Genomic DNA, 18,823 nt, shown 5'->3' on the forward strand with positions numbered 1-18,823 from the left:
GCATTGTGACTTTTAAAAGTTACAATATTATACTACCAAAACTTAGTACTACACATTAACAACTTTGGGATAGGAAAGTTGAATGAATATTGGAAAAATTTATCTTAGCACAAATATTTTTATATATTTTGCTGCATGACTGACTGAAGGAGACACTAATCCCATTGAAAAATAATTTATACTGGCTATAACTATCTACTACATATTTAGACAATGACTTTCTAATAGAAGTGCTGAATAAATGTAGAAGTATGGTTGTTGTACAGGTAAGAAACATGAAAAGCTTGAGCCAGATGAGTGACGATTCTTGACAAGTCAGGCACACACATAGAAATGAGCCACATGAACAGCTAGCAGTCTTGGTGCTAGCGGAGTCATGGGATTCAATACTACTGTACCGCTCGGTGGAAAACATTCCTCAAATGTAGTATAACAGGAGATAGCAACAGAATCTGCAGTTTTAAAATTATCAACCACTTGATCAAATGATTAATAGGGTTATGAGGACCAACGGTGTTACTAGAAGACAGGCGGAACTAAGAGTCACGGAACTGCTAAAACCTGCTAAGCTATAAGGAGTGCATTTTCTGTATGCTTTGGATTTAATTTATGAATTTTGGCTTTAAAGCCTGGCACTGGGGTCTAGGTGGTCTCACCTAAAGTATGAAGTAAATGTTAAGAGGTTGGACTGCAAGATAGATGGAAGAATGAAGAAACGGGTAAAGCATATAAGCTAAAAAGTGAGTGCAGCTAAGGATTAAAAGGATTCTGCAAAGACTTTTTAAGTACTGTAATACCTATGATGCACTAGTTGAGGTGCACTGGCATCCCTATCCAACCCCTGGGGCTTATACGCCATGGTGGATCTTGAAATCAAGAAAAGTGTGTTCTATATGTTTTAGATCTCATCTTTATCCCAAAATGAACCGATGGAGAATCCTTGATGAGCCTTTGGTGCTAAATGGGAACGTACCACTGCAACTATCAAATCTTTTACATATTCTTGTTACATTGTAGTGGTAGAGAAGTTTATCTAAAAACCAATTCATATGAGAAAAAAAATCTTACTAGTAGCTGTAGTTAAAATGCCCCAAAATTATAAAAGTAACAAAGAACTATTAGCATAGAAAAATCATGCATTCCATTACAGGCTAATGAATTGTTTATGTCTATGATATGTTACTTGTTGAAACTAGCAAAAATTAAAGCACCAGTTTAGACAATTAATTATAATTTGTATAAGAAGTTTTATATAAATCATAAGACAGAATATTTCTGATGGGTTTGGAAAATCACACCAAAAATTATCATCACTACAAGTAACTGTAAAAGCAAAATGCTAAAAACCCTATCCCAAAAAGGAAAGCTGCCCAATAACGGAAAAGAAACAGGAATACAGAATAAACATTAAAAAGGAATAAAGATTAAACCAATATCATATGATTCATATCAACATTACTATGAAAATTAGAGTGTGATGGTTTTGAAAATGAAAATCAAAGATGAAGATAATGAAAAAGATGAAGGAAAAAGCACCCTCTTAAGAAACCAACAGCCATATTTGGTCCTTCTATGAATAGTCTATGAATTAGTCATTCCATTTTAAGAGATTAAATACACTACCAGAGGTACTGTGGAACTGGATCATATACTCGGAAGGGAAAATGAGACTTAAGACTTCTACCGTGGAGTGTTTGGAGATTGTGCTAACGCACCTATTCTGCTATTGAAAAAAATGAACAAGTATTGAAGGACACTTCATTTTCTGCTGAAAATCATGTATTACATTTATTTAAAATAAGACTGATCATATACAATTACCAACACACAGAATGCCTATTTCAAAGTGAAAATTACAATAGGAAATTCACTCAATTCTGAGAAAGACAGTTACAAAAGCTACGTTGATCAGAAATCTTAGAAGAAGTTTCCTTCTTTGTGAGAAGAGCAGCACATTATTGAGGGCACTGCATTCTGTTCAAAACTAAACACTGGTGGAAAAGAAGCAGTGCGTGTGCTCTTTTTGTGAGCAATACTACCTCATATCGATACTTAAACTTGATGGGAAATTTCCCACTAAGTACCCTATTATAAGAACATATTGGTGTCCAAACTGCGTAGACTGGTGTCTGTTCCCAAAGATACAATTCTTGGCATGCAGTGCTTCTCTATCTCTCTCCCAAAAGTGAGAGAAATCATCCTGGAGGGGAAAAGGAGGACAGGACCTTTTATTCCTAAAGGGATTGCAAGTACTCATTTTCATGAGTAAAGAATACAGGTTGTAGCCAGGCTCTTGTAAGAATAAGTGCACGGGTCGTCTGTTGATGGTGTCCCATTCATTATCTTTGTTGAAAGGAGTCAAGGGGACTCTTGAAGCATCACTGTCTCACTATTGGGCAGAAAAATGGTAGGAATTAAATGTTCACATCTCTTGTAGACCACTCTTTGGACTCATTCTTCCAATAGGGGAAAAAAGTGTGGAGCCTTTCTATCATAACTGGAAGTGTGAGGAGATGAAGCTGAGGCAGAAGTAAAGGAGGAACTTCAAATCCTCCTACTAAGTGTCGTTCGGGCAGATGATGCTCCTATGGAGCAAAGGTCACAGGATCTGCATGAAAAATTAGCAAAACCAGATGTTATGTCCTTAATGCCTTCCGCAGAACAGGAAGACACTGAAGGAAATCTGCTTCACACTCAGTGAATGCAAAACATTTTTCCTCTGTTGGAGCACATCAATGTCTATGAATTACCTAACTCCTAAGGAATATGGTGTTGTATTCGTCACCAAGCCACACAAGCGAGGGAATAAACAACAAAAAGGAATACTGTCTAATATGAACAAGAATGTGGATATCAGCAGGTTTGCAAAGAAAACTGCCACAGCAACAGTTATCGGGATACCACTGGAAATAAGTACTGCCATCTAAATATCATACACCGACGGCAATCTGCTTACACAATTATCTAAAATAAAAACAAAAGGGCACCAAAGATACATCTGTACTATCCACCCGCTGAAAAGTGAGATTCAGTAGCCTTTCAGATTGGTGGCATTTACCCAACACCCCGTTGTAACTACTGCCAGCTCAATACCGTTTTAATAGTCATATCCAGCTTCAATAGCATACTGTTATTAAAGGACAGGGGTTTGTACTTATGTAGGAGCTAATAACTGAATACTGAGCAAGATTTACAACTATTTGAATTTAATTTCAAACACAAATGTATATTACTACTTCTGTATTCAATGTTAATCTTTAAAATTAATAGTTATTAGGGCAAATATAGGGATGTTTAAACCCATATTTGATAAGCTTAGAAATTCTATAAACATTAGCCCTATTTCTTTAGTTACTATGGCTTTGGCAAAAGATTAAATTCTTGTAAAGCTTTAGATCCTAATTACCATATTACAACAAAAACTAATATTAGAACAATTATCAAGAGTTCATGACTCAACAGAATAATTCTGCCAAATCACCTTGTCTTTTGAAGACTCCTCCCTTCCAACCTGAGCATTTTCCACAAAATAATACGTCTGTGTCTCACAGTCAAAAGATGACGATCTATTTGCAGATCTATTACAAGCAACATACAACTGAAAATAAGAAGAACCTTCTATAAAAGTCTTAATAACATATTCTTTTAATATGGTAACTACAATATAGTACAGTGCATTTGCATTTTCATAAATCCATAGTTTTGGTTAATATATAATAACTTTGTTATATCATACATGTACACTGGAATCTGGATAAATGAACAGCTATAAAATTTTTGCTGTAACATTTACTTTAAAAAAGCCCATCTTCAAAGAGCTTAGAGAAGGTAGCTGAAGGATCAAATTTATTAAACAATATGTCTAAACTTTCAAAACTATATGTACAATATTGCCTGCCTCTAGATACAAAATTAATTGGTTCAGGAGTGGCTTTCGTATCGTGATTTTTTTTCTGTAAATTGCCAATTCGTTCCAAGCCCTACAAAAAAAAAAAAAGCTATAACCATAACCATAATGAAATACAGCCAAATACATATGAATCCTTCAGTATACCAACCCTAACTGTCAATACCTGTAAATAAAGTAGTTATTAGAACATAATGCAATAATAAATAGAAAATACAATACATAAAGTACAATACAGTACATATTCAAAATATAAACTACAGTACTGTACTTTTATTAAAGTTACCCTTACTGTATAGAGGTACGTTTCCTATCCTGTATAACCAAACCGTTTTTTTCAACTCGCGCATATTGTTAAAAGGTAACTATTCTATTGTTCAATAAAAAACTTAATATTTATTGGTGATACTTCAATAAATAACTTACATGCTTTTTTACACACTCGTATTTTTAAGCTATTTTGTTGAAATACAATCAAGATTCACTGATGTTAATATGTATGTGAACTTACTTTCTAGACTGAATAAAGTTCAACTGTTCAGTAAAAAAATTTCTAAATGTTATTTATTTACCGAAATGAATAATATATTGCTAATGTTTTGATATATGTATTAGCATTGTGCATATGTATATAATGTACATACACACACTACAGTACTGTTCATTGTGTTTTTAAATTCAAAAATTCACTTATAATTATAGTAAATTAAAAGTAAATAAATAATCATGATATTAAAAGGAAAAAACATGTTACAATCAGTTATTCATTTACTGAAATGAAAGAAAAATATATCGTTAATGTGTTTAAAATACGTAGTATCATTGTGCATTCATACATACAATACAATTAAGTGTAAATAAATAATCATGACATTAAAAGGAAAAAAATTTATTATAAATTGTACCACACAAGTTAGGTTACACTGAAAATATACTACTATTAAAGGACTGGAACATGTATTGTTAAGAAAAATACAAATTACTTCAAATTTTGTGAATGTGTGTTTTTCAGTACCAACTAGCATGTATTTAAATTTATTTCTTATGGCGCCATACTAAGAGACATACGCATAAGAGAATGATAGATGGATAGTTAGGGGCTTTAATATGCATTGAGAAAAATATCTTTTTAGGAATACTGTGCCTTGTTTCAATGAAGTAATGTCCTGTACAGTATTATGTAGTACAGTGAACACTTCTGTTGACAAGACAGCATAATACTTTCTAAACAATTAACAAACATGGAGATGGCACTATATGTGGTCATATATAAATGCTTATCTTGTTTACATTTACATCAGCTTAGACATGTATATAGTAATGTACAAGATAAAATAATGACCATGAGAAATGGAAAGGGTTGACAGCACTGTATCATGGGATTGTTTTTAATTGATGATACATTAAGTTTTAATTGTGAGACACAGTACTGAATGTGTATCATGACTAAGGTTTCAAATATTTGAGCCCTTTTGTTTTTCAAGTGCCGTAATTATGGGTGTATTTCCAGTAGAATACTGCTTGGTCATTTCTCTTTATTTTATACCAAATTACTATACTGCCATTGCAATTGTGGTTTGAATAAGTTTTATTTCTCTAAGTTTGATTGTATATGATAGGCTATGACAACTTTTAGGTTATGTCTAGGGGGTTTGGGGGTAGCTTAAAACTGGCAAAATATTCTACTATCACATTCATATGTCAATGTTGACCACATCCCTTTGAATGTATTACAGCAGAAAAAAGGGAGGTTGCTGTACTTGAAACCATAGTTCGCTATTGAAATCACCTGGCAATGATTATACCTAGTTCAAAATCATTTGCATTCACATATGACATCAAAAATTGTAAACAAGTTACTAATACTTCATTGTATGGTATTTTCAATTGCAAGTATTTATAAAGGATGAGTTTGATCACTTTAGTGAGATAAAGCAGGACAATTAAGCTATAGTGGAAAGAACACCTCTATCTGGGGCATTTATAAAAAAAAGGGGGAGGAGATTCTGGAGGTGTGACTGAAAAATGCAGGGGATTGGGAGGATACCATTGCAATTTTATTAGCTAAAAGACTATGTTTAGCAGGTATAAAATCAACTGAGATTTCAAAGAAAGATATGGCCTATCACATAGTGAAAAGGGGAGAAATCAAGGAAAAAGGGAGAGAAATCAAGGAAAAGGGGGGAGAAATCAAGGAAAAAGGGGGAGAAATCAAGGAAAAAGGGGGAGAAATCAAGGAAAAAGGGGGAGAAATCAAGGAAAAAGGGGGTGGACATGAAAAACTCTGACTAATCAGCAGAAGTCCCATAAAATCCTGGAGAATAGGTACAGATGAAGGTTTGATTCTAAGGTAAAATAAAGAAGTGTCCACAGTGAAGAGATTAGTGGAAACAACTCATCTGACATCTAATTACATGAAAAACTAACTTAGTGATAAATATTTCTTTCTTACTAATAAGGGTAACCTACCTGAGATGATATTCCCTGAGGTTCTTGAAAAACATCTCCTGACCAATCAGTTCCACGATCCACTACCTGACCTCTTGTCTTTGTCAAAGCGTCCTCTTCTTCTTCTTCTTCTTCCTTAATAATTATAGGTAACGAACTCCAATCTTCTGGAACAAGTCTACGAAGTGCTAGCACGCTACTAGAGTCTCCGGTACACGAAATGTCCCTCTTTGCTTCCTTAGGTACTCGACCACCTTCGCAAAGTGAAAAAAATAATTACCTTTAGAAACCAACTGCAAAACAATAAATTATGAAACCCACACATTTCAATAGACCTTGGCAGAAATATGACAATTTTTTCAATACTTTCTATTTTCCCTAACTATACAAACCTAAGTCCTTTACTATAGGAGAATAACAACAGCAAAGTTGGAACATGGTAGGTAAAACTTTTTACTAAGTGTAAACTATCTGTCAACAGCAGGGTGGCACCTGCTCATAGCTACTCACTTTGACTACAGAAAGGACTTGATTGAGAGTTGTTGTTGGCAGGAAAGTTTGAGTTAAGGACTCAAGTTTGCAGTTAGGAAAAATACAAATTACTTTAAAAATTTGTCATTTGTTCCTAGACTAATATAAACCATCATCCTATACTACAAGAGACTTACTATTAGGTAGGTGGAAGTCACCATTACAAATGGCTGAAATTCTACCTAAGATCTAAGGACTCATATATAATGGTAGAGCTAGAGTCCTTACCCCTAGTGAACCATAAACATGCTTGAGGAGGATCACGACTTGCAGCTAAAAGCACCTGTTGTAAACTTGGCAAAAGTAAAGGGCTTGTCCAAAGCTGATGTGAATACAACCAAATTATGGACTAATAGATTTCCTTAGATAGATCACACTCCCCCTCATACGGTGTGTGGGGGGAAAATCTCTCGTGTTTACATACACGGTAGGTGAAAGCAATCTGATTTTACACAAACTTGAGGCTGAGTTCAGCTGGCGAAGCTTCCAAAGAGAAGGGAAGATTGAAAAAATTGAGGCCAGTCATTCGTGGTTTTCATTCCAGACTTATCCATAACCTTGGCCTTCAACCTAAAGTCACTTGTCCTGTAAGAGGAGCTGAAATAGCTAAACCCCCTGCTGAGCAGCTACTACAGGTCCCAAAGTGAACTTGTTCATGGACCTGAGTCACATTCTGCAGGTAATGGGCTTGAGAAAAGACAGTCATTTCTGAACACCTATGCCACAGAGTATTTGTAATTAAAGGCCAGTCAGATAATAATTCCTCTAATATCATAGGCTTAAACTTATACCCGACTCACAGATGGGGATGAAAGAGATTGTGAGATAACTTCCCTTAATCAGAAGGAAATGGTGCTTTTTTTTTTCTCTGTGCTGTTCTAAAGTGTTGTAGGCAAGGTATGGCCAACCTGGTATGCTTAAGGTAGGCTCACAATACCCTTACAGGACAAAGTAACAGCTGCTCAGGATCCTCAGTTACCTCTCAGACTTAAAACCTGAAAAGATATAAATTGTGGGGGATATAAATTGTGGGTAGCTAGACGATAGATTCTGGGTTTTGGCAATAAACCTCCATCCCGTTAAATGGGTGATGTCTAATGAGAGTCCATGAAGTTTACCGACACTCTTTGCCGAGGCTAAGTGAGCAGGAACACCATTTTCAAGGTAAGATTCCTGTCAGCGCCTCGCCTTAACGATTTGTAGGGTGCCCTCTTCAAGGAATAAGGTAAGATTCCTGTCAGCGCCTCGCCTTAACGATTTGTAGGGTGCCCTCTTCAAGGAATAAGGTAAGATTCCTGTCAGCGCCTCGCCTTAACGATTTGTAGGGTGCCCTCTTCAAGGAATGCAAGACTTTGACGATGTTCCAGGAAAATGGACTCGCTTCAACTGGAGGGCAGGCCTGCTCAAAGCTCCATATGAACATGAAAGTTCCTTCACAGAAAAATGCCTACTTCTTTAAGTCTAAAAACTTGACTCAAGGCCAAACAGTACCCTTTTGAAAAAATTGAGCAGTTGCTCCTTGTGGAGATAAAAAAAAAAAAAAGACTGTAATTAATGGAACAGAGACTCAGAAGGGAGAGACATCCCTCTTATGACACTAATCACAGAAGATAGCCTATTAGGCCTGATAGACAGCTGTCGAGGATTTATGGGAAGTATCCAGACACCTGATGTGCTGTCTTGAGAAAAGCCTGTCTTTGAGAGATGCTGAATAACTTCCATGCATGAAGCTGTAGGAACTTCCCTGGCCCAAGGTAAATTCTGATGTATGGTTGACGTGGAAGCTGAGGAAGGTGAGGACATTCTCTTGGGGTCTCTGGCAAAAGAAGCAGTATATTCATGTACCACACCATGAGCAGCCTCTTCAGTGCTATGAGTTTCATGTACATGTTCTGAAATGTTTGGACTTTGTTCAGAACCATTCTTAGAAGGCAGAATGGAGGAAAAGCATAGGCATTGAGGTTGTCCTTGAATGTCACCGCTAGATCTGGTACTGATGGGCAGTAGATCGGAAGCTTGTTGTTCAAAGCTGTCACAAAAAGGTCACTGAAGGGGAACCCCATGAAGTCAGGATCTCTGTCGCTATCCGAAGAATAAAGACCATTCTGCTGCAAGTTATTTACTACCACGTTCTTCTTTCCCTGAATGAACCAGGGTGTGAGGGATAACAAATCGAAAGTCCTCACTGTTAGCTAACATAGTTGACGGGACATTGTTTCTCCCTGCTTGCAGATATAGGACACTATGAAGGCATTGTCGCTCATCAACATCACCGAGTATCCTTTGAAAAGAGGGTAAAATCCTTGAAGGGCCAGTCAGGCTGCCTTCAACTTCAGTATATTGATGTGAACTTATCTGTCTTGCTCTGGCCAATTCCCTGACATCATATAATGACATAAGTGAGCTCCCCATCATTCCTTGGAGGCATCTGTAAACAGATGAAACTCCAGAGGAGAAATCGAGATCTGACTTCCCATTCGAAGGTTTAACTCCTCAAACCACCATTTGGCACTTGCTCACCAAAGATAGAAGATCGTCTAGATATTGAGAAAATGACGACTTCCGCTGCCATTGAAGGAATTAACCGTTCCAGAGATGTCAGATGGCAGAGGAATCTGGCAAAGATGAGCTGATGGACATGACGACACAGGAAGGGGGAGCTACCTCTTACAAGCACGATATCCTATCCTGTGATGGAAAGTCTTCCTTTTATGGTATATAATTCCATCCCCAAATAAACTCAGGAGTAGGGATGAGGGCAGACCTCTCGATTGATATAGGTTAAGAAGCTTGTTTTGAAGGACTAGCAGTCTTACTGTTGATTCTGCAAGAATCATCTAGTCATCCAAGTAGCGAAACAACCCGATTCCATTGGCCCCAGAAAGATACTAGCTCAAACATCCTAGCAAAGACCTCTGGAGCTGTCAACAGACCGAAACAGAGGACCTTGAACTGGAAAACCTTACCGTCGACTATACTCGAAGGTACTTCCTGGACGATGGGAGAACTGGTATCTGGAAATGAGCGTCCCTAAGGTTCAACGTTATCATCAAGTCCCCTGGTCTTATCACCTTGACAAGTGTAGCTGGTGTTTCCATCCTGAACATGGTCTGGTGGACAAACATGTTCAGGGCAGAGATTAAAGACTGACATCCAGGCTCCAAAAATCTTCAAAAGAAAGAATCGTCTTCAAGAAGCTGGGCAGCCCGTCTTCTACCTCCTGCAAAGAGTCCTTCGCCAACCTCTTTCTTATTTCCTTCTGAAAGGTAAGATGTTTTGATGACCCTTGACGATAGGATGATGTCAACATCCGAGGAGGAATCATAGGAGAGAGAAAGATGGTGAACAGAAGGTGATATCCTGAGTGTAGGACGTGGACACGCTAGTCCTCCATTCTGTGAAACCACAACCACCTTCAATTCCTTTGTAGACACCCCCCACTTTCCTCTGCCTTTTTGCCGACCTCGGCTGCATCCTTATTTCTCCCATTCCAGCTCAGTCAAAGATATTCCCTCTTCTAAAGTACAAAGATTTGTATACCCATAGGAAAAAACTTGACTTTTACTGTAACTTTTTATTCCTTGCAAAATTTACGTAATAATTTTGAAATTAAATAGACCTTGGAAACAAATAAAAACAAGAATAATTGAAAATACTGTATGGCTGATGCTTATTAAAACTATATATAAAATCTAAAAGTATAATTAACATCTCACTCACCAATTACTACGCCTTGATAATCATTTGCTTTTCTTTTCAGCGACCTTTTACCATCACTGTCCATTGTTAAATATTGCAAATCAATCACTTCATGGCAAAGTCTGAAAAAGTTAAAAGTATATTAGAATGATGTAACAATCTGTCAAACAGGAAAATACTGTATAGAGTACATGATAAACTACGGAATATAAAATAATTCAACAATTTTAAATTATTCTTGACCACCTAAAATTCTTCAATGACTATCAAAAACTACCCAATACTAACTAAAATAGCATAGCATATGGTAGGGCTATTCATTCAAACAAGGGGTAATTCAATGACAACATTCCTCAAGCAGACACTCCTATGTTTGGGAGTAAAGTCATGATGGATAGGAATTACATCCCTTTGGATTTATGTCTCGAGAGTAAAGATATATTGTCTCAATGTGACCCAATTTAGTAAATATGGTGTTCCCAAATGATCAAAGATTCACTGCTGTGAAAATTCTGTTGTTGTGGTTTCAGTTTTACTCACTTTACCATCACTGACAAATCAAATATTAAACACTAATATATTAGACCATGAAACTCCTGGGAGGGAGAGAGAGAGAGAGAGAGAGAGAGAGAGAGAGAGAGAGAGAGAGAGAGTGAGTGTATTGATTTAAAAGCTCAAGATGGAGACTACGGGCGAAATCTAACTGAGGCCCTTTGCATCAATAGGTGAGGGAGCAGATGATGATGATGATGATACAAACATGACAAATTTGGAATAAATTTGTATATTTCTTAACTGCAAAAACCTGGAGCTCTTTACAGTGGGGATATATTTTGGCAATAGCTGAAGCTAGCCATATGACTTTTAAGTGAGATTAACTACCCACTGCGGGGGGAGAGCTCGGGGAAGAGTGGCAACCCCACTCACACCTGTATTAGTAACAATATGACAACTTTGGAAGTAATATGATAAATTCGTAGGTAATTTGTATTTTTCCTAACACTACAAACCTTAGCTATTTATTAGGGGTATTACTTTCGGCGTAGCTGAAATGACGAGCCATTAAAGCTTAACGAGGGTTAACTACCCACATCGCTAGTTAGTAGGGGGTAGCTTGCTACCACTCCCACTCACACACCTGTGATTTAGCTCACTTTGCTTGGAGGTAGGACTTCAAAGGGGATAGGGCTGGCAGGCAAGTTTGTATAAATAGCTAAGGTTTGTATCGTTTGGTAAAATGACAAATTCGAAGATAATTTGTATTTTTCCTAACCATACAAACCTTAGCTATTTACAAAGGGTTATTACTTTTAGCGTAGCTGAAATGGCGAGCCATTAGAATTTAACGAGGGTGTATTACCCCCGCGCTAGTTAGCGGGGGGGGGTAGGGGAGTGGTAGCTAGCTACCCCTCCTCCCCCTCACACACAGGTGAATACTCACTTTCACTTAGAGGTAGGACTTGTCTTGGGGGACAGGGCTGGCGGGCAAATATGTGTAAATAGCTAAGGTTTGTATGGTTAGGAAAAATACAAATTATCTTCGAATTTGTCATTTGTTCCGTAACCGAAATACAAACCACGCTATTTACAAAGGGTGACTTATCCCTTAGGAAGGGTGGAAAGTCCCCAGCCATACTGGCTTTGGCTTTACCCGGGGACTCAGAATCCGAGTGAGTCGCACTCGAGAAAAGGAGTCCCTGCACCTCACAAGTTCCTTGCACCGCAAGGAACCATGTGGCCTACGTAAGCTTGTGTGTGAAGGAAGAAGTGTGACCCGTCCTAGGCAGTTGACCTGGAGTTCCAGAAGGAACTCTGGGTTAGGACGTTCCCAATACCACCTCGTCAGGGTATGGGGGACGCGACAGTATTGACTCAATACTCGGAACACAAGGAAGCATGGTTTACCTGCAGAGGTTCGAGGTCAGCTATGCAGAGACCAGGATGCTGCTTCCCCGTAGAGGGGATGATGAAGAAAGAAGTAAGGGCCAGACATACTTCTTTCGTTCATGCAGACTAAAACCTGATAACAATGCCCTCAACCTTCTGCTACCTGTCCAAAAAGGAGCCTGAGGTTAGACCAGCTGTTGTGTAGCCACCACAGAGCGATAGAAAACGTATCGAGACTCCTGTGGGTCACGCCCTGCAGGAAGCGGGCTGCGAAGGTCATCAGACGCTTCCAGACTCCAGCTTGTAGCACCTGCGTCACAGAGTAGTATTACTCGAAGGCGAGGGACGTTGCGATGTATCCAACATCGTGCTGTAGGGCGACGTGACGGGGGAGGGTCTGAAGACAGGTCGAGATGAATGTCCTTGAGTCCGGGCTGAAGAGGTATACTGGTGACTCTCCCCCCATGTCCTCCTTGTGTTCCCAAATCGGCTGCAACTGAGGCCAAACTGCAGCTGTTCCCAGCGCTAACCTCTCGATTCCTGTACTGGCAAGAAAGAGAAGGTCTTGGGACATCAGACACAGAATGGAGACTCAAAATCTTGAATGAATCGGACCGAAGGGTCGGGACCCTCAGATTCTGAGTCTAGCCAACAACTCAGGAGCGAGCCTGAATGTTGCCTTCCCCTCTTCCTTAGAAAGGGGGGGAGTAGTAAGAGACCAAGAAGATTGCTTACACACTGGCCGTGGCCAGAGTGAGCAGAAGACCCAAGGCGGAATACAATCCGAGGCCTGTCGTAAAAGGGTCTTGAGAAGATCTCTTAAAGGACTAAAAGTCCGAGCCATGCTCCAAGTTGGAGGTCTTCCTCCGACTAGGGCAGGGACGATCGTAGCTTCGCATGAGCGAGGATAGATCCAGCGGGCAGGAAAAAGTTATTCCTTTAAGCCTGAAGGTCAGGGAAAGGCTGAGCGACAGGCTTCATTGCCAAGAGCGGAAAGGAGTTTCCTCCCGCCGAAAGGCAAAAAGACCGTTATTGCTGGAGAAGAGGCCTCACGGGAAGAGGTATATCTCCCACGGCACCAACCACCTTAGACTCTTCACTTTGCCTGGGAGACCCCTGTGGATGACTATCGCAGATGACGCGACCTCCGTACCGCGACTGTAGCGGGTTGTCTCTTCTAGAGGAGGAAGCGTAGTGTCTCCAGGCATGAAGCCGAAGCGACGCCCCGGTTCGGGAGAGATGTCGCAGTGTGGTTGCTTGAGTAGTCTGCGCCGTGGGAGAAGCTCTCCCGGGAGTTCCGTCAGGGGAAGCAGAGGGTCCAGAAACCGTTCTGCGCATAGTCCCAGTGGAGCTCTCCCATTGAAAGGTTGACAGACAACCTGGTTTTGTTGAGACCCATTGTCCGCAGACAAAAAGGAGGGAAGACGCAGGCGTCGAAGTTGTCCCACCATCACCGGAATGCATCTTGCCAGAGTCTCGGGGTCTGAGACTGGGGGGAAAACTAGCGGAAGCTTGAGGTTCCAAGCTGTCGCGATCAGGTCCCCCAGACCAGCACTTGCTGGTTACCCAAGGTCAAAGACCCCTAGGTACACTCTCTCTATGAGGCTCTGCTCGGATAGTCTGAGAGAAACATTCCCCTGCCTGGAATGAGAGAGCCGATGGTGGAATTGAGAGAATCTCAATCATCCCGGTATCTCTACTGCAAGATGTGAAGGTGTGAAAATGCGTCCCCTGCTGGTTAGCATGAAGTCGACACGCAACGGGGCGACTTGGCAGGAGCGGTAGGATCTGAAGAGGGGCCAGACTAAGGCCCTTAAGCCTGCCTGAATGATGGAGAGGTATCCTTCAGGTCTTGACCATAGGCCTGGACCGGAACATGCCCCCCCCCCTTTCCTTTGACGAGTCCGAGAACCGCATCAAGAATGTGGGGAAAGGACGAGAATATCCACTACCATCAAGAGGCTCCATAGGTCAACACCCATTGCAGGTTTAATAGTTCCGCTGGTCCCATAGGGCCAGGGAGTCCGGTTAAACATTGCCTGAAGCCACCGGAACTTGGATCGCCCCACATGGAACTTATCCTGAGGCGACCGTTCGGACTATAAACGGGTCAATGAGGAAAGAAGAACTAGGAAACGTTCCAAGGTAGGGCTGAAAACTCTGCTTGACTGAGAACAGGTACTGCGACTCTCCTCAGTCTTGCCACAGTCAACCGAAAGGAAGGCTCGGAGGATGTGGTAACAGAATCTGGCGTCCCCAGGTGGTCACCCATCCAAGTACCGACGTTGCTTAACCTCGCTGGACGGACGAGAAGCGGGGTTTCCAACGTGGTAAGGCGGTTGACTCAATATCATGGCCAGATACTCCAGATGTTGAGGCAGAGGAAGAGAAGGCTCCAAGCAAAATACCATGAGCCCACACTCATGGTCAGCATTCGGAAGTTTTTCCCGGCGCTGAAGAAGGTCGAAACCCGAGCCTACCGGAGTTGACCAGCCCTCCAAACAGCAGAGGAGGCGGAAGTCTGCACCTGAGCGGCCAAGAGGAAGGCAGGGAGAGTTCTCTGGGGAAACAAACCTGCTATGCCACGGCGGGATAGCCACACTGCATCATAAGCAGGAATACTTGCAGTTTAGGCTGAATTCGACGAGCACCCTGGAAGATGGATGGAATGGAAACTGAAAGTACCCGTCCTTCCGATCCAGGGTTAAAGGAGTCCTGTCGCCTCGTTACCAGTCTGATCGATTCTGCTGGTCTACGCTGGCCGAAGTTTGTTCGACAAACTTGATCAGGGCTGAGAGGTCGACTATGGACATCCCCTCTCAGATCCTTCCTTACAAGAAAGGATCGACTGAGGGGGCCGGGGGTGAAGCCGTCGATGATCCTAAGGAAGACCTTCGCCTAAGGTATGGATCATTCTGCCCAACCGGGCAACTCTGCTGATGCTATGGCATAGAGGTTCAGAGACACTGAATTCGCTGACAGAGACGGCAGGCGCGATATCCTTGGCTACTCACAGAGATTGTGCGGGAATGGGCATCGGGAAGCTGTCATTCGGATGAGTAACCTTAAGCATCCTCCCAGCGAAAAAACCTGCAATCCTAGAGTTCGTGAACTCCTTTTAGGACTATGCCCCCCCGGGGGAGTCTCCCGTGCCATCTGTTCCTGACAGGAGGAAACTGCAATTGGACACCTTGTCCCAGTTGTCGTAGCCGATAACTTAGGCCGACGTGGTTGAAAGAAAAGGGAGCTGGAGCCCTGCAGAGTCTGGAAGAAAGCGCCTTGGAGGAGTGAAACCGGAAGTCGATTTACTCCGCACAGCAGATGTCTAAGTCTCTGTCCTTGGGCAAAGACAAAACTCTTCTCAAGGATGGAAGGGTGTCTGAGGTCGTTGACCTCCACAGATGAGACACCCGAAGGAAGCCTTCAGTCAGCGCGTCCAGATGGTACAACATCGAGCTTGTCCGCAAGTAGATACTTAACGACGAAAGGCCAAGGTGCCTGAGCTCGAGAGGAGGAAAGTACCCTTGATCTTCCTGTAGCTTCCTTGAACCAAACCTCGGGCCGTAACCGAGGAGGGAAAGAACCTGGTAAGCTCCCAGAGGAAGAGGTAAGCAGTCATCCCTTGTCCGATGGAGAAATCTTGAACGGAAAGCCCCCCCGCCAAAAATCCTTCCAGGGCGGGAGAAGGAGAGAGTACTCGTGCAGGAGAGGGGACCCTCGAGACCGACCTCTTGGGAACCAACTTCGCCCTGGGGGAAGTCACCACGAAGTCCACTCCTCTCTTTCTCTTCAGCGTAGGAGAGACAGCCGCTGGTTTGTTACCCTGGCCGGTGAGTGCTGGTTTCATAACCCTCATTAACGCCCGTGCCAGCGGATCAAACCATGTCTGCTGCTCCAAGGACACAGAGTCCGAAATCCTCACTAAGGTGAAAGGGATCGGGCGATCCTTTGGGGAGGACACGACGGTTCCTGCCTGAAAAGAAGGTGGGAGGAATGCTGTACTGACCTGTCTTCGTCCTGCACTACCAACCTGTGCTTGGATGGAGGTGATCCCGAGTGCCGCCTAGGAGCACGCGTCCCTGCTGCTACCACCGGCTGTGGAATTCGCCGCGAACTATGGTCGCGCGAGGGCGAACGGTCGCGCAAAGGCGAATGGTCGCGCGGGCGCACAGGCGAGTGGTCGCGCGGGGCGCGCAGGCGAGCGATCGCGCGGGCGAGCAATCGCGCGGGCGCGCAGGCGAGCGACCGCGCGGGCGCGCCGAGGGATCGTGCTGCCGCGTAGGTGAAGAAGATCGCTGGCGGTAAGCGATGGCGAGCAGCATGTGTAGGTGAATGATCGCGCGCAAGAGGGCGAGCGTTCAGGGTTGTGCGATGAGGAGCAGCATGCGTAAGCGGGCAATCGTGCAGGGTTGTGCGATGGCGAGCAGCATGCGCAGGTGAATGATCGCGTGAAAGGGTGCGATGGTGATCAGCATCTGCAGGAGGGCGATCGTTCAGGGTTGTGCGATGAGGAGCAGCATGCGTAAGCGGGCAATCGTTCAGGGTTGTGCGATGGCGAGCAGCATGCGCAGGTGAATGATCGCGTGAAAGGGTGCGATGGTGATCAGCATCCGCAAGAGGGCGGTCGTTCAGGGTTGTGCGATGAGGAGCAGCATGCGTAAGCGGGCAATCGTTCAGGGTTGTGCGATGGCGAGCAGCATGCGCAGGTGAATGATCGCGTGAAAGGGTGCGATGGTGATCAGCATCTGCAGGAGGGCGATCGTTCAGGGTGGTGCGATGAGGAGCAGCATGCGTCAGCGGGCGATCATGCAGGGTCGTGCGATCAGCATCCGCAGTTGAGGGTCGCGCGATGGCGATCAGCATCCGCAGTTTGAGGGTCGCGCGATGGCGATCAGCATCCGCAGTTGAGGGTCGCGCGATGGCGATCAGCATCCGCAGTTGAGGGTCGCGCGATGGCGATCAGCATCTGCAGTTGAGAGTCGCGCGATGGCGATCAGCATCCGCAGTTGAGAGTCGCGCGATGGCGATCAGCATCCGCAGTTGAGGGTCGCGCGATGGCGATCAGCATCTGCAGTTGAGGGTCGCGCGATGGCGATCAGCATCCGCAGTTGAGCTAGTAGCTGGCGAACCATGTTCCTTCAGAAGTGTTGGAGAACGTTGGCGTGCCAGCTGTAACACACGTGGGCGATCCGGAGATCGCTGGCGAGCTGATGATCGCTGACGAGCTGACGATCGCGGGCGAGCTGATGATCGCTGACGAGCTGATGATCGCTGACGAGCTGATGATCGCTGACGAGCAGAAGGCTACGCGTGGAAGCCTGCGCAAAGAAGAAGAGTCCTTGACCCCGACCTGAACCGAAGTTCTAGATCGCGAGGGCGAACGTGGGCGCACAGGGCACGTAACAGGAACCGCAGGGAAGATCATCTTGAAAGCGCTGACGAACAGGAGAGCGCTGACGAACAGAAGGGCGCGCAGGGAAACCCTGACACGCAAGGGAAGAACCCCCGTGGGGGCAACCCTTTGCCCCGAAGGGATCGTTGTCCGCCGGGAAACTGATGTCCGTCGGAAGACCGCTGTCCGTCGGGAAGACCGTTGTCCGTCGGGAAGACCGTTGCCCGTCGGAAGACGAGATTAGACTGCTGTCCATCTGCACCAAGACGGAAGATCGAGAAAAAGAAGTTGTAGGCTGCAAACGGAGATTCAAAAAGGCGCCTCAAGCACCCTTATAGGGAGATGAGAGGCCCTTATGACGAGGCCTTACGGCGAGGGAGGCCAACAGCAACAGAAGAAACCTCCGAAGAGGAGTCTCTATGAGTGTACTCTCTCGCGAACGAAAGAGAAACACTTCGTGGAAGAGACTGGTCAGCCAGTGACCTAAAAGGGGCAATCCTCCGAAGAGGAGCTCCTGCAGTTGCCCAGCCCCTTGAGCGAAACTGCAGGTGCGACCGCTCAGCACCAAGAGCATAGTCGCACGAAAAAAAAGGCAAGAGAAGAACCCCCCAAAAGAGGAAAAGCTCAAGCCTGGACAGGAAAAAAAACTTCCCTCGGAAGGAAAGTTATCCGTCCAAGGAGGCAAGCCTCCTGACTGTTCTAAAATGAACTGGAGAGCTGTCCGTCGACACGGGAGTACTACCAGTAGAAGGAGACACGCCCCTGACGACAATACAAGGGGGGAGGCAGCAACAGCCGAATCCCCAGGACTCAACCAGACAGCTCACACCGTTGCTATATTACAGAAACGAACTAGATCGGTAACTGTAAAAAAAAAAAAAAAAAAAAAACAAATAATATTAGTACACATTCATTCCCCCGGGAAGGCTCCGAAGAGGAATCCCGAGGAAAAGGAACAA

At 43.6% G+C, this 18,823-nt stretch overlaps 1 protein-coding gene across 8 annotated transcripts in view; it reads right to left on the reverse strand.

Annotated features, from left to right (window-relative positions):
- The window catches only part of LOC137627682 (zinc finger protein 160-like), a 130,647-nt gene that overhangs the window by 97,902 nt on the left and 13,922 nt on the right, over positions 1-18,823 (reverse strand). For all 8 annotated transcript variants that reach the window (XM_068358890.1, XM_068358892.1, XM_068358889.1 and 5 more), the window contains exons 2-4: positions 10,607-10,707; positions 6,377-6,609; positions 3,482-3,598 (exon numbers count right to left, since the gene is read on the reverse strand). In XM_068358890.1, coding sequence (XP_068214991.1) covers positions 3,482-3,598; positions 6,377-6,609; positions 10,607-10,670 — 414 coding nt within the window. In that variant the 5' untranslated portion in view covers positions 10,671-10,707. The remainder of the gene's footprint in view (positions 1-3,481; positions 3,599-6,376; positions 6,610-10,606; positions 10,708-18,823) is intronic.

Source organism: Palaemon carinicauda, chromosome 35 (assembly GCF_036898095.1).
Source record: "Palaemon carinicauda isolate YSFRI2023 chromosome 35, ASM3689809v2, whole genome shotgun sequence".
In the NCBI taxonomy this organism is placed as follows: Eukaryota; Metazoa; Arthropoda; class Malacostraca; order Decapoda; family Palaemonidae; genus Palaemon; species Palaemon carinicauda.